Source organism: Myxine glutinosa, chromosome 13 (assembly GCF_964187855.1).
Source record: "Myxine glutinosa chromosome 13, kmMyxGlut1.1, whole genome shotgun sequence".
Classification (NCBI taxonomy): Eukaryota; Metazoa; Chordata; class Myxini; order Myxiniformes; family Myxinidae; genus Myxine; species Myxine glutinosa.
The window spans coordinates 73,589,730-73,606,666 of NC_136273.1; the positions used below are offsets into that span (position 1 = coordinate 73,589,730).

Sequence of the window (16,937 nt, forward strand, 5' to 3'; positions counted from 1 at the left end):
TGTGCGAGTGCACCGGGAGATGAATCGGGGGAGTGAGACCCCAAATTGAGAAGCACCACAGTTTGGTCAATGGGAATTGGTTTTTAGAACCCATAGTGTAAGTTGGCCAATGGATTGGCAGGGAAAGACCCCGGGTAATGTAAAGTTGTTAAAGTCATTTAGGAAATAGTTAGGATTGATGAACCTGTCACACCATACGCAGCCACTTACCTGAGGTGGTGATGATGACTCCACACCTGTGTTCCTTTGTTTTGTGTTGCAGGAAATGAGAATTGCTGTTTGGATTTGTGAGACGCATCACGACGTGGATGAGACATTGGGGTGATTCCATCTCTCCCTCCTTAGGAGGGACTGATGATGAATTGGTGATGGCAAATTTTGATGTTGAGTTGGAGATGGCAAATTTTGATGAGAGTTGGAAATGGCAAATTTGATTGGTTAGGAGGGAGAGAAGACGAATTTGGTTTATGGGAGGAACGGGGAAGACAGTAGGGACGTTTGTTGATGTGTAAAGTAGATGTATATGGGTAGTGTTGTGTTTTGTGGATACCGTAAGGGGTAAGGGAGGGGCAATGTAGGTTACCTGGTGGGGGGGGGCGTACGGTAGGAACGTACCTGTCTCACCTGGTTCCCATGTGCCCCTAGTGTGCATTACCTAATATTGCGTGCACTTTTGCGCCCTTACCACCTTACTCACTTGTCTTCTTTTGTCTCCCACCTCCGAGGATCTGGCTTTGGGGCGGAGAGAGAGGAGAGAGAGGTGCTGGCTCCGCAGTTGTGGGCCTGTACTTTCGCTGCTTGCTGCCTGGATCGATACACCATATGCACCGCAATTTTGGTGGCCGCCCACAATGGACCGCAGTTCTTTTGCGGGCAAGCACCACCCGTTGATGGACCTCTGGGTCAACGTGGCACCTATGCCATACAGGTGAACCACTTATAGTTGGCCCCCCTGACGGCCACAATTCAGAAATGGATGCGGTTGGCGCCTTTCTTTATTTTTAAAGAAGCCAGAAGGCCAAGTGCACTCCAGGAAGGCAAGACCAGCGGCAGAACATCGGCCGGCTGCGACACCACCGGTGACCATGGACACTTAATTGTGCATTTTTTTTGTATTGAACACTTTATTGGTGCACCGGATGGTGCTGACTGTGTGTATGGGGTGGTGCTTTTGGTGCTTGGATGGGGTGCTCTGCACATTATTAAAGGCCGTAGGGCCACAGGGCACTCGTGGGTTGGTGTATCGATGCTGGCATGCGTGCTCTCTCTCTATGCATAACATCTGCATGTGTTCCTCAAAGAACAGGTCCTGGATCGTAGTGTAAATATCAGTCTTGTGTAAATAATGCTCCCTACCGGCTGTATGTTTAGTTTGAGAATGCTTTCCGCGATTCGGTTATCCTGTGGGTGTGTTTCTGTTAGGAGAAGGGTGCAACGTCACAGGGGGACATATTTACTCATTTGTGAACATCTGTAAAACTGTCGCACTCAGGGTTGAGTTAATAGTAGAGGGAACTACATCTGAGTGCCACACTAACGTAGGTAAAAATTTATCGGGTCGGGACGCCCCGAGGTAGAGAAGGGTGCAATGTTGCGGATATGAGATTGGCATCCATCCATATCCGCTTGTAAATATTCCCCTATTTCCTCCATACTTCCCAACTATCCCCAATCCCCCATTCCCTAGTCCCATTTCCTGTAAACAACACTCTGTAGACCCGACCTCCCCCTATTTCCCCCATTAAATGTCGCATCCAGGTCCACCGCATCTCACGTAGACAACTATAGGACATCTTGCTAGTTATTCTTAGTTTATGTCAGTTAAGGACTCGTTTCCATTAATTCTGACTCTTCGTTGCACCAGAATGTGATTGTATGGCACCGTTAGGAAGTTTAGGACCTCCCAATACCTCCCCGCAGCTCTTCCTCACGGTTCAGCAACAACAACAGCAACAGCAACAACAACGACAGCGGCGGCGGCGCGGGGAGTGTGCGTCCTCACTCCGGCTTGGTTGGTGGGGGGTGTTGGGAGGGCACCAAGCCTTTCCAACGAGCCGCCATTGAACATGTGCTCGACGGGGTTACCAAGTAGGGGCTCGCTGTCAGCTCCTCGTCAAGGGCGGAGCCCGGTAACCCCGCACCCAATAGAAGCGGCGGACCGATCCCATCTGGGGCGGAGCCAATGAGCCGAGGGCGTGTCACTCCCCGCTGAGCATGGCAGAAAGAGGGAGGTGACGTCAGATGCACGCAGAGCTTGGAGAGAGAAGGACGCCACCTCCGAGCGCTGCGACACCTCCCCGCATCTCTGGACTGGACCGTGCTTGATTCTGTCCCTGAGCCAAGGTGCACCTTGTGCTATCGACTGCCTGTCCTTCCCTGCCATCAATCCCTGTGTAAGTCAGTCTTGTTCCGTTTGTCTGTGGTCTGTCTGGGATAAGATAAGATTGTGTCTAAGTGCCTATCTCTTCTGTGTCTTTACCTCATTGCCTTGTAATCTACCCCTTTTCTCCCCCACTAATTACATCCTCCTCCGGAGGTCTTGAGAACTGTACCCCTTGCGTCGTTTCATTTATCCCAGTCGTTGTGTCCTTTCCTTCATTGATTTAGCGTAGCGCGATTTGGCCAACGTTCGAGTGGAATCGGGTGAGTTGGGGGTAATCGGGTAAACTGTGCGAACACGGCGGCCATTCCGCTCGGCCCATCATAACATCTTAAGCCGTGTCCGTAACAATATATATATATATATATATATATATATATATATATATAAATATATATATATATATATATATATATATATATACACTACTGGTCAAAAGTTTTAGAACACCTCAATTTTTCCAGTTTTTATTGAAATTTAAGCAATTCAAGTCCAGTGAATAACCTGAAATGGTACAAAGGTAAGCGGTAAACTGCTCGAGGTTAAAAAAAGAAGAAGTTAGGTTAGCAAAAACGGGAAATAATGGAAATTGCACAGTTATATTGTAAAAAAGGCCTTCTTCAGGGAACAAGTAATGGGTTAACAACTTCCAGCTGTTCTGCAGCAATGCAGATCTGCAGGAAGTAAATTAAGCCTTGAAAGTTGATGCAAACAATTCCTACAGGTGTGCCAACCTCTGCTGATTACTTGATTACAAACCCCCTGTCTGTATAAAAGCAGTATTGGAACAGACTGGTATAACACCCTCTGAAGCATTATTTGGACAATATTGCACTGCAGGATAATCCCTGGTGTTGGGCTAGCGGCTAGGGTGCCGGCTTAGGATCCTAGGATCCTGGGTTCGAATCTCGGTCGATCGCCGAATTAATGCCAGGGGGGTTGACTCAGCCTGTCATGCCTTCCGAGGTCGGCTAATTGAGTACCAGTTCACTGGTAATTCCCTGTTTGTCGTTGAAGGCAGCAAAAAGGGTTGGCGTCAGGAAGGGCATCCGGCCGTAAAACATTGTTTCAAAAAGGGGACCAAAAAACAACAACTACCACGGTCCCCGAAAAGGCCAACCCCCGCTTTGCGGGGAAAAATGGCCTCTAAACGGTGGTTTTTTTATTGCACTGCAGGAAGTAGTATATTGGAAACTGGAGTAAACTCTGACAGAAAGAGGTCTGGCAGACCCAAAGCCACAACAGAATCAGAAGACAAGTTTCTGAGAGTCAACAGCTTGCGTGATAGGCGGCTCACAGGACAACAGCTTCAAGCACAGCTTAACACTGGTCGAAGTAAGCAAGTCTCAGTTTCAACTGTGAAGAGAAGACTTCGAGCTGCTGGTTTGACAGGTCGAGTGGCAGTAAGAAAGCCATTGCTAAGATGGCAAAATAAGAAAAAGAGGCTTGCCTGGGCCATGAAGCACCGCCAGTGGACTACTGAAGTCTGGAAGAAGGTCTTATGGACCGATGAATCAAAATTTGAAATCTTTGGTTCATCACACAGGGTTTTTGTATGCCTTCGAGTAGGCAAAATGATGGTTCCTCAGTGTGTGACACCAACTGTCAAACATGCAGGAGGAAGGGTGATGGTCTGGGGCTCTTTTGCTGGATCCAGAGTCGGCGACTTGCACAGAGTGACTGGCACCCTGAACCAAAAGGGCTACCACAGTATTTTGCAGCGCCAGGCAATACCCTCTGGTATACGCCTAGTTGGTCAGGGGTTCATCCTACAGCAAGATCATGACCCGAAACACACCTCCAGGCTATGTCAAAACTACCTTCAAGGAAAAGAGCAAGACGGTAGGCTTCAAATCATAGAATGGCCAGCACAGTCTCCAGACTTAAACCCCATCGAGCTGGTTTGGGATGAACTGGACAGAAGGGTGAAAGCAAAACAACCTACAAGTGCAACACATTTGTGGGAACGTCTGCAACAGTGTTGGGAAGAACTTCCCGAACAATATTTGATTTCATTGTAGAAAGAATGCCACGAGTGTGTTCGGCAGTTATATCTGCAAAAGGTGGCTACTTTGCTGAGTCAAGGATTTTAATTTAAAAAATTTAAACAAAATGATTCTATGATTTCTTTTTTATCTTCAATTGTTTATTTGTTCTATGCTTAATTTCAAAGTACATTGAGACATTAAACTGCGTAAATTTCAATAAAAACTGGAAAAATTGAGGTGTTCTAAAACTTTTGACCGGTAGTGTATATGTGTGTGTGTGTGTGTGTGTGTGTATATATATATATATATATATATATATATATATATATATATATATATATATATATATATATATATATATGTATATATATATATATATATATATATATATATATATATATATATATATATATATATATATATATATATATATATATATATATAATATATATATATATATATATATATATATATATATATATATATATATATACCATATAAAACACAATGTGTGTTTGTGTGTGTGTCCCCCTTCATAAGGGTAGGTTTTAAAGGCTTTGAGTAGTGCTTTAGGAGGGATTTGAGTGGGGGGTTTTAATGGGCAATCTTTGAACACGACTCTGTGTCCACCAATTACAAGACCTAAAAGACTCTGAGGACCCAAAAGACACAAAGGACCCAGATGACCCCAAAGACCCAATGGACCACAAACACCCAAAATACCATGTAGACTGTTAAATACACAAAAGACCATGAAGACCCCAAGGACCCAGAAGACCTCAAGGACCCCAAAGACTCAAAAGACCCCAATGATCCAAAAGAACCCAAGGATACAAAAGAACGAAACAACCCTGAGGACCCAAATGACCCCATGGACCGACCCCCAAGGACTCTGGAGATCCAAAATACCCCAAAACACCCCAATGACCCTGAAGACCCAATGGACCCCAAACTTCCAAAATACCCATACCCCGAAGACCCAAAATATCCAAAAGACCCTGAAGATCCAAAAGACCCAAGAGACCATGAAGATCCAAAATAGCCCAAAGACCCCAACACTCCGAAGACCCTAAAGACCCAAAAGACTGAAAAGACCCTGAAACCCAATGGACCCCCAAAGACCCAAAAGACCCAAACAACCCTGAGGACCCAAATGACCCAGAGGACCCAAAATACCCCCAAGGACTTAGAAGACCCACAAGGACTTAGAAGACCCACAAGGACTCTGAAGATCCAAAATACCCCAAAGACCCAAAAGACCTTGAAGACACAATAGACCCCAAGGACTTAGAAGACTCAAAAGGTCATGAAGACCCAAAATACCCCAAATACCCAAAATACCCCAAAGACCCTTAAAGACCCTGAAGACCAAAAAGACCCTGAAGAGCCAAAAGACTGAAAAGACCCTGAGGACCCCGAAGACCCTGAAGACCAAAAATACCCTGAAGACCCAAAAGACTCCGAGGATCTAAAAGACCCTGAGGATCCAAAAGACACAAACAACCCTGAGGACCCACCGACCCAGAGGACCCAAAAGACACCAAGGACGCAGAAGACCCCCAAGGACGCAGAAGACCCCCAAGGACTCTGAAGTCCCAAAATACCCCAAAGACCCAAAAGATCCAAAAGACTGAAAAGACTCTGAAGACCCAAAATATCCCAATGAAAGACCCAAAATATCCCAAAGAAAGACCCAAAAGAGCATGAAGACCCAAAAGACCATGAGGATACAAAAGACCCAGAGGACCCAAAATACCCCAAGGACCCAGAAGACTCCCAAGGGCTCTGAAGACCCAAAATACACCGAAGACCCAAAAGACTCAAAATACCCAAAAGACCAAAAAGACCCTGAAGACACAATGGGCCCCAAACACCCAAAATACCCTGAAGACCCAAAAGACTCTGAAAACTGTTCAAGACCCAAAATACCCCAAAAAAACCTGAAGACTGAAAATACCCAAAATATCCCAAAGACTCTTAAAGACCCCAAAGACCGAGAAGATTGAAAAGACCCTGAAGACCGAAAAGACCCCGAACACACAAAGGACCCAAAGACCGAAAAGACCCAAAATATCCCGGTAACTGAAAGGATTGAAAAGACCCAGAAGACTGAATAGACCATAAAGACCCAAAAGACCCCAAGACCTAAAATATCCCAAAGACCCTGAAGACCCTTAAAGACCCTTAGAACCCCAAAGACTCAAATTATCCCGAAGACCCAAAATACCTCCAAAGACCCTTAAATACCCCGTAGATCCAGATTGAGGACCCAACATACTCAAATGACCCAAAAGACACCGATGAACCAGGAGACCCAAAAGACACAAAAGACATTGAAGACCCAAAAGACACAAAAAACGTTGAAGACCCAAAAGACCCCGAGGACCAAAATGACCCAGAGGACACAAAAGACCCCAAGGACAGAAAATACCCCACAGACACAAAAGACCCCAAGGACTCCGAAGACCCAAAAGAAGAGTAATTATGCCTCTTACATTGGAATTGTAGATGTTGGCTTGCAAACTGAGCCTCAAGGTCGGTGTACAGAAGCGGTATTTTTGTAATCACAATAAATACAAGGAACAGGGAGGTGAAATTTGCTGCACGTGATGTGCAATGTGCGCAGAGTAAAACGAGTGTTCATTTACGTCTGCATGATGTCTAATAAATAATGATGATATAAGCACACCTGACACGAGGCGCAGACTTCAGACTTTGGCATGCTCACGCGGCTGTACCATCAAAAACTGTTCCAACCCGTCATTTTTGACGGGCTTTATACGAGTATATACATTTACATTCATATATATATATAATAACTGGTCTATAACCGAAAGGTTTTCAGATTCACAAATGTATGCAAGACTCACTGCGTTGCCCTGATGAAGCCCCAACAAGGGTGAAACCAGGTCGGTAACTGTGAGTTTTGTATGCACTTGTGACAGTATCTGAACTAAGATCTCAATTATGACGCACTGCTAGATGGCTTCTCCTGAGCTTGGCAGGCAAGGCGTACATTGTGGTTGATGTTGATGTTGTATTCACGAAGAAAGCGGCTTGTGGTTTCGGAGGTGTGTTGTATGTATGGAAGTGCCACCGTGTGTGGAGGTGTGTTTGGATTGTTGTTGCTGTAGTTGGATTTCCGGCGACAATATTTGATAAATGCATTTGGGTCGTGGTTTTCTCGTAGTCGTTGAGTGACGTGCAGCATTTCCATCCAGCGTTGTTCATGGTCACTGCAGTGTGTTTTGCACGATCTACTAAGCTGTGAACACAACTTATTTTGTGGCAGGTGGGATGGCCACTACGGTAATCCAATACTTTGTCTGTGTTAGTAGGTTTACGGTACACCTGCGTGTGTAGTTTGCCGTTTCCGTCCCTGGAAAGATGTACATCCCGGAATGGCAGAGACCCAGCCTGTTCTACTTCACATGTGAATTGTATTGCTGGCCATGTTGAATTTATCTTTGTGTGGAAACGGTCAACATCCGCCTTCTTTATTATCACAAATGTGTCGTCAACGTACCGCAGCCACAACCTCGGAGAAGGCTCACCATTGTGAGCTCACCATCCAACCAAACCTCCACACACGGTGGCACTTCCATACATACAACACACTTCCGAAACCACAAGCCGCATTCTATGTGAACACAACATCAACATCACCTACAAACCACAAACATCCTTACGAGCACAGCTGTCAAAGCCAAAAGACCAGGTGCACAAATTTGACAGAAAGAATGTCATCGACAACATCTACTTGGCAAAAAAAGAAACGCAAGTTTTTATGTCAAACCCTACCCTACCCTAACCCTAACCCTAACCCTAGCCCTAACAACTAACAACCCTAACAACCCCAACAACAACCCTAACCCTAACCCTAACAACCCTAATCCTAACAACCCTAACCCTAACCCTAACAATCCTAACAACCCTAACCCTAAACCTCACCCTAACCCTAACCCTACCCTAACCCTACCCTAACAACTCGTGGCATTGTCGTCTGCTGAGTGAATTCGGGTCAAGCTTCCATGGACCACAGACAACCACAGGAACATCAACATTCTTATGCAATTTAGCCTTGGAAACCACAGTAAGTGATTGTTTGAAAATCCATTCAACCCCCATTGTGGTGGTTCAGTGAGGCATGACGCTCAAGAAATGTGGTTGAAAATACAGGTGCTTAAAATGGTATTACAAATCTTTGTCATTGATATAATTATTTGTGCACAACAATGCACATTTAAAAAATGCGTCTTATCAACTTGCGTTTCTTTTTTTGCCAGGTATACAATGTGAAGATTGTGAAGCCAATTATGTGGGCCAAACATCCAAACGATTAACCACAAGGCTAACTGAACACCAATGTGCTGTATGACAAGACAGGTTTGTCAGTGGTTGCGACACACATATACACACACACCAACACACAATTGATAAAAATTCCATGAACCGACACATCGAATTACACCCCACATACATAGCACTACGCAATCAATTACAACGTCAAAAACGGCAGTCATTTGAATGCAGGGGAGCCCTGTGATTGGCAAGGACGTGGATCAATCCATCACGTGAACCGTCCTCAACGGAACGGTTAACACAACACTCAACGCCTCTGAGTAAGAGAATTAGTTTGTTCTTGAAACGTCAAGCTATTAATAAAGAAATTTTTAATGATTTTAGTGCTCAGTGTGCTATAATTTACAATATGAATCCTGAGCTACAAATCTTTCGACATGTATATATATATATATATATATATATACACGCTGAAACACACAATATCTGAAACTGCACCGACATTCCCTATTTACCCATTTCCCCCACCCATCCTGTCCCTCACTTTGGATCGACACAGCCCTGCTTCTCTGTGTATGGTGAGTCAGGTGCCATAACCACACTCCCATCTTCTTCTCAACCTCTTCATCTTTCTGTCTACTCTTCCCAGTCTGATTGTGTGGCGCGCCTATTTTGTGTTGTAGGTAATTAAGAATGTAGAATGGGAATTATCGTGCAAGGGGTCATTACTTTTTCTCTGAGCCTTTTGGTCTGTGTATGTGCTTCTTTTGAATGTCCCTGTAAATACGTGCCCTGTTGATTGTGATCTCCATTTGGCAAATGTGCTGTAAATAATAATTGTGATTGTAAATACATGCTTTAGTTTTGGTAAACTGTACTTTCAAACCTGCTTGGTTCTCCTTTCCTTCATTGGTCTGACATAGTGTGTGCAACACATCCCTCTCTGTACCCACCGTACCCAGTCGTACCCAGCTGCTCCTGGACTCTGTGTCCTTTCCTCCTGACAAGGTGGAAAAGTTTCTGTCAACCCTCGACTCTGATTCTGCAACTGATCCTGACGGCATCAGGCCACGGGTCCTAAAATCATGTTCTTCCGCTCTTTCACTCCCTCTTTCTGTTCTCTTCACCCTCTCTTTTGCTCAAGGTCATCTGCCATCTGCTTGGAAATCGGCCAACATCACCGCTTTGCACAAAAAAGGTGCAAAAACAGATCCCAGCAACTACAGACCAATCAGCCGTCTCCCAATTATCAGCAAAGTCATGGAATCCATCATTGCTTCAGATATGAAATCTTTCCTCTTCTCCAATGGCTTGATCTCTGATCATCAATTTGGTTTCAGACCTGGTCACTCTACTCTGGACATGCTACTTCTGCTTTCTCAACAATGGATGGAGGTCCTCAACGCCAAACAGGAAATTAGAGCTGTCTCCCTTGACATTTCATGTGCCTTCGATACGGTCTGGCACCCTGCTCTGCTCACCAAACTCTCCTCCTTTGGTATCCATGGAAATCTCCACGCATGGCTGGTGGACTTCCTCTCTGGTCATAGTCAACGTGTGGCCCTGAATGGGTTTCTCTCATCTCCTCTTCCTGTTCAGGCTGGAGTTCCCCAAGGTAGTGTTCTGGGCCCTGTGCTTTTTCTGGTCTTCATCAATGATCTCTCTGACTCTCTTGAAAATCCTCTCTATCTCTTTGCTGACGGCTCTACTCTCTGTCGCTCCATTCCTCATCCCTCAGATCGGCAGTCTGCAGCCTCCTCACTCTCTGCAGACCTGGACAAAATCACAGACTGGGCAAACAAATGGAACATGTCTTTCAATCCTGATAAATCTCACACTCTTACGATGTCTCTCCGAAAAGACCGACTGGAAAACCCTCCCATCCACTTTCTGAATAATTCTCTCCAAGAAGTTCTGTCACTCAAGATTTTGGGTCTCACTATTTGCCATGATCTTTCCTGGGAAAACCACATTTCAAATATGGCCTCCAAAGCCAGTCGCCGACTGGGCATCCTCCGTCGTGCGAAGCCCTTCCTTGGCACACCTGAGCTCCTCACCACATACAAGGCTTTCATCCGCAGCTCTATGGAATACTGCTCTCCCCTCTGGTCTGGTGCTCCTGCCTCACACCTAGCTCGTCTTCACGCTGTTGAAACCAAAGCGTTCAGAATCATTGGAATCTCCCGCGATGAAGGTAACTCCAAGGGCCTTTCACTCACTCACCGCAGGCAGGTTGGTGGTCTTTCCGTCTTCTACCGACTCCTCTCTGGCCTTGCCCCCCCCCCCCCCAGCTCTCTCTGGGCTCTGTCCCCCAAATATTCCTACAGGTCGCACAAGATCTGCCTGCAACCCTCTTATGGTTAAACTGCCAAAATCAAGACTTTCTGCTCACCTTCACTCCTTCATTCCTCTTTCCTCCCGCCTCTGGAACAAACTCCCTCACTCTCTTCAATCCCACTCCACCCTCCAGGTCTTTAAAACAGCTGTTCACCACCATCTCTTATCCTCCCCCATCCAAAACCTTGATCTTTTCTACCCCCGCTAATTTCGGTCCCCTTGTGTTTTATACCTCTCCCCCCCCACCCCCCCTCCCCTTCCCATGCCTCCTGCCCCCAAGCCCTCTCCCTCCCACACTTCTCCCTGCTCTCAAATGTTGTGGTTGTGTGCTTCCCCTTCTCTCCCCATCTTGTCTTCCGCTCCCTCTTTTTGTATATTTTGTTTGGCTGGTTGATTTGTTTGTGAAATAAATGTTAGCTCTTTCACGAGCCTCGATTCAGTATCCAAAAAAAAAAAAAAAAAAGCAAATAGACGGGACATTGTACCCTACAAATTCGCTCCAATGGGTAGCCGACTCCAATCCACAGTTTTGCTTGGCCGTACATAACATGTAGACAGTGTGTGGAGCTGAAAGCATGGTTCCTTAGTTAAAGTATACAAATCACCAATAAGGTAACGCAATTTTTAAGAGTGAGGGCCCTGCTAGCTTTGGTGGCTTCAACCGGCACTCACAGTTGCCATGCAACCCGTCAGGCCGCAGAGTTATCCGTGGCTAACGGTTTCAGGGTCGGAGGTCGAGCTGCAGGATAGCGACCCCCTCGGGAAATGACTTCTCGGGGCTAACATTGCATAGAATAGTTTAGCTATTTTCCATATTAAATGTCATAGAATAAGCATGAGGTAATTAAATCATGATATGCATCACTTTCATGAATAGAAAGATGCCCCCCCCCCCCCCCCCACATTCCCCAATGGGTGTGTCTAAAACTGCCATCCATAAACCACCACTTTTTAATGTTCTATCCTTTGGAATCAGTCATTTATGTCCTTCTTCGCTTCCCAGTCGGCCTTTAGGCACAGGTTTTGGTGGGAAAGCTGAGGATCAATCCTACCCAAGGTAAAGGAGGATCGTCCATGTGATAGGTCTGGGGGTGGTAATCTGGCTCATCAAACGGGGCCCCTGGCCAATAGCAGCCGAGAGAAGAGGAGCAAAGTGCATTGCGGTGGTGACAAAGAACCCAATGACCACTCTGACAGAACTGCAGAGTTCCTTGGCTGAGATGGGAGAGCCTGCTGGAAGGACAACAGTCTCTGCAGCACTGCACAAATCTAGGCTTTATGGGAGAGTGGCCAGACAGAAGCAACTCCTGGGAAAAGGCACATGACAGCATGCATGGAGTTTGCAAAATGGCATGTAAAAGACTCAGAGCATGAGGCAAAATATTCTGTAGTCTGATGAGTTTAAAATTGGCCGCTTTGGCCTAAATGCAAAGTGCTACGTCTGGTGGAAACAAAGCACAGCTCATCACCCATCCAACACCATCCCTACCGTAATGCATGGTGGTGGCGGCATCATGCTCTGGGGATGCTTTTCAGCGGCAGGGACTGGGAAACTTGTAAGGATAGAGGAACAATGAATCGAGCAAAATACAGGCAAATCCTTGAGGAGAACCTTCTTCAGAGTGCAAAAGACCTTAGACTGCGGCTAAGATTTGCATTCTAACAACAGGACAATGACCCTAAGCATCCAGCCAAAGCTACACCGGAATGGCTTCAGATCTGCAAGGAAGAATGGGAGAAATTACCCAAACCAGACGTGCAAAGCTGATACCCAAGAACCCTCGAAGCTGGAATCCCTGGCAAAGGTGCTCCTTCAAGGTATTGACTCAGGGGGTTAATAATTATTCGAAATTAGATATTTCTGTTTTTCATTTTAAATTATTTTGTCCACTTTTAACATCCTGTGTGACATTTTACCAACCAAGGTTTTGAGTATCCACGGTTTTCCACAGCCTGCCGCACATCAGTCCTCCACCCACAGTGTGTGTGTTTTCGTGTGTGTGTGTGTGTGTGTGTGTGTGTGTGTGTGTGTGTGTGTGTCTGTGTGTGCATCCATAATTTTGGGGTAATTAACCTGTCTGTAATTCTCCGCTAGTACTGTATAACTTTATGTCACAATTTTTTACGGCTTAGCCCATCGGGCAGAGCCGTCTCGAACAGTTTATCCATCTGTATGTATGTATGTGTAAAGGATTTCATTATCCCTATCCTGATGGTGGCAGCAGCGTCACACTGTCTCCCATTTCCAGTCCAGTTTCTGGTTGTCTGACTTTCAAAACTGTTGACAAAATCGCATGTTTGACCTTGCAAAACATTATTTCCCTATGAGGCTTTGACTTGCCAACTTTGTACAATTTCTCTCCGAGGCGGCAGTCTGTGGTTGTGTTATGGCTCGCTGAGACTACGAGTCTGTGGCTCGCTGAGATGTTGGTGCGGGCTGTGCATGATTGTAATGACTGTGATGTCATCCATGGTGGTGTTACTATCTTACAAACCATTTCAGCATCTCCCATGCATGTATTATTTTTTATAAGTAATAAATCTCTTGTACACTGTCGGAGTTTGAGACAAGGTACTTATAAAACCCACGACATATGTATGTATGTATGTCCCCTCAAACGTATACCAAATCTGGTCACATGACAGGGTGATGTGATTACGTCTGATGTCATTACGGCCGTGCAGCGGCTGACTCTCCACGCACTGCCATTTTGATTTATATGCCGTTCAGGCCGAACATATTGGCGAACCTGTCATATATCACAATGGCCATGCTCTAAATTTACGTTTTTCATTCAGTGTGAAACACAAACAAACCGATTGTTAAAATGACCATGAAATATCGAAAGCATCGGCGTTACATCTCTTCCAACAATACGGTATGGTACGTATAGGCCTTCAGGGTTATGCTTCACCTTCGGACCGCTTCGGACAAATTAAGCCCAGGTTTCTTAATACAGTAGTGTATCGTTTCAGTAGTATCGTTTTCGTAATAACAATAATAATATAGTGAATATAACCATAATACTGTTGTTTGTGGGGGTAGTGATATGTAGAGTCAGGTAGATTTGTGTAGGTATCATGCTCCGACTGTCGTGAAGAAGAAGAAGCACCCCATGCAATAAGTAGAGGTACTGTTTCGCCAGAATGTCGGATTAAGTTGTATATTCATCCCCGTCATGAGGGACGGGGCATGTTAACTAGATGAGGGCATAAGGGTAAATTATCCCTTGTAAGTCTTACCCTATGTGAATTATCCTTTGTGTCGTTTGGCACCGCACCGAAGACACTAGTGATAATGGCCATTACAACATAAATAACAATAAAACCCAACCGGAAGCCAGGCATCAATCACCAGGGCTAACAATCCCGCCTGGCAAGCACACATAGCTCGCGCGGGCCGAGAGCCACACTCAGGAGGGAGTGATTTGGCGGGAGTTGATCAACAGGAAGGCCGGGGTAAGAAGAGACTCGCTGATTGGCCAGGGCGGAGCAAGAAGGACTCACCGATTGGGGAAAGAAGGAGGAGCAGTAAGCAGTGCGCCAATTGGCAAAGACCACCGCTGACGTCAGAGGCGGACTGCGTGCTGATAGGTGGAGAACTGGACACGGTAGTGTTGGACTGTGCTGAGTGGAGGAGAAGCGCTGGTGACGTCACGGGACGGCCGATAAAATAACTCCCTGCCCAATATTTTCGCTCTTGACTTTTTGCTTTTCATGCCTTCACCAGCCCTGAACGATCTCTCTTGCTCTGGCCCTTGTGTATTGCCCTTCACGCCGACATCTTCCTCTTCTTGTTGGGATCAGACTTTGGTGGAGAGACAAAGTGATCAGAGATGCCACCGGGGGAACGTGCAGAGTTTTGCAGGCGGAAACGACGCGTGACTTGCCGCTGCGGCATGACGAGACCTGGTGCGAGTGCTGCAGCGCGAACAGATGCAACGTGGCTTAGTTCCTGCCAACGCACGCGTTCCGTGTGCACACGCCAGCCGGACCCATTCGCAGACCCTGGCGAGACCTTCACAAGCTGATCAGAGCTAAGTGCACGATAAATCACACCATTATTTTCCAACGTTATTTTATCCCTCATCCGTGTTATAAGTCTGGTGTGAAGAATCCTTTAGGAACTTAGTTTTACCATCGTGTTTTTCTTGTTACCAGCATTTTATTTAATAAATCCTTTCATTATTTTCTGTACATTTATTAACCCAGTTTTTGTTTGAGTTTATTTTCCGCAGGTTTCAGACTGCCTAGCGGGATTGCTCAGGTAAGAGCTTCAGCCTCTTCTTCTTCTTTCTTCCTCCTACGTATATATAGTGAAATCCACATTTGGGCATCGCCTTCAGAGTTGAAAAGCTTGCTTTGGCTATCCGTGACTAACCCGGTATTAACCAAGGGGAGTCACGCGACAATACTTTAATTCCAATGTCATGAATGGAAGGTTAATGGATTGAAGCGGTGTATGGTTCATGAATCAGTGATGAGATATTAGTTATGCGTATGAGATATTAGTTCGGCACTAATATTAATAACCGAGGAAGTAAGGAATTCACCTCGGTTTTTTTATGGTAATATCATTTTCGAAATAATGATAACGTAACGTTAATATTATAGTAAATCTAATTATAACACTAATCCCTTCGTAGTGATTGCAAACGCACTGTAAGTTAAAATACATCATGTTCTACATATTAAAGAAGCGGCAGTTTTGTGTCCGTTACGTCTCTACGTCTATGATGTCATTAATTTACAAGTATGTAAATTTAATTTACATTACATTTTACATTTACATAACCGACATTTTAATTTACAAGTAGGCTGACACCCGCTTACGGGAGCTGCAGAAAGGGTCATTCCTCTTTGGGGTGTATAGATTACAGTCGATCTATGGTCGGGTCACAAGAACATTGGGTGTGTTCATTTACCAAGTTTCTTGTGGAGAGATCGCCAAGTGGTTTAAGCATTCAAGCAAGCACTCCATTCACAACCCTTAAGGAACGGCTGGCTTGGCAAGCGCTAGATAGCTGCTTGGTAAATGAGCACAACCCCAACCCTTGTGGGGTACATCGATTACAGTAGATCTTCCCTCAGTTCTGTAAGTAAAACCTACCTCATGGATGTCGAGATTCCTCCAAATTTCTTTGTTTAATGTTTATAAGCAGCATTAACGACTGTTTAAAAAGCTAATAATATGTGTTTGTGGTTTATAATATTTTGCAAGCCCAGCTACGCAGCTGTTAGACTTTTGGTCTTGTTTTAATGAATTCTCATCAAATGTTTCAAAATGTAAATAATGAACAGCAAATATACTACAATGACATTGAAGACATCAACTAAAAAAAATTAGTCAATTTAAAAAAAAGATATAACAAAATAAAATAAAAAAGTGTCAAATTTCCTTCCTGATTGACAACTGTCGAGCTCTATTTCCTTCCATAAGGAAGCCATCTCGTAAATTTCTGATTAGTCTCGTGTTTAACTTCACTTTAGTTCAGGTCAAAGTCCATTTGGTCGTGTTGCACAGGCACATAGTAAACATGCTTCTTCTTCTCATGTCTTTGGTAATTCATTTTGGTACGAAATAAATTTTCTAATGACAAAAAATTACTCACCCTCTCCAGTTGAAAACAGCAAACCACACCATAACAGCAATGATGAGTAGAGTGAGAGAAATACCAGTGATCACCCAAACGGAAATGAGCATATTACCTGTATGAAAAGAAAACGATAAAGACAATGTTAAAACAAGGACAGATCCTCACCACTACCTTAGGTTATCCCCCGTCCTTACTCATGAGTCATGATCTCTTCGACCCCAAAATGACCCCATTACCAAGCATCCATTTTTCCAGGTTATTGTGACGTTTCCCACTCTCCCTCACCTATTTTTGTTTGTTTGTTGTCGATTGTATGTTTTGTTCCTTCTCTGT

General features: G+C 44.9%; 1 protein-coding gene across 1 annotated transcript in view; it reads right to left on the reverse strand.

Annotated features, from left to right (window-relative positions):
- Positions 1-16,937, reverse strand: part of LOC137415031 (uncharacterized) — a 117,013-nt gene that overhangs the window by 24,076 nt on the left and 76,000 nt on the right. The window contains exon 8 of the mRNA XM_078767643.1: positions 16,620-16,716. Coding sequence (XP_078623769.1) covers positions 16,620-16,716 — 97 coding nt within the window. The remainder of the gene's footprint in view (positions 1-16,619; positions 16,717-16,937) is intronic.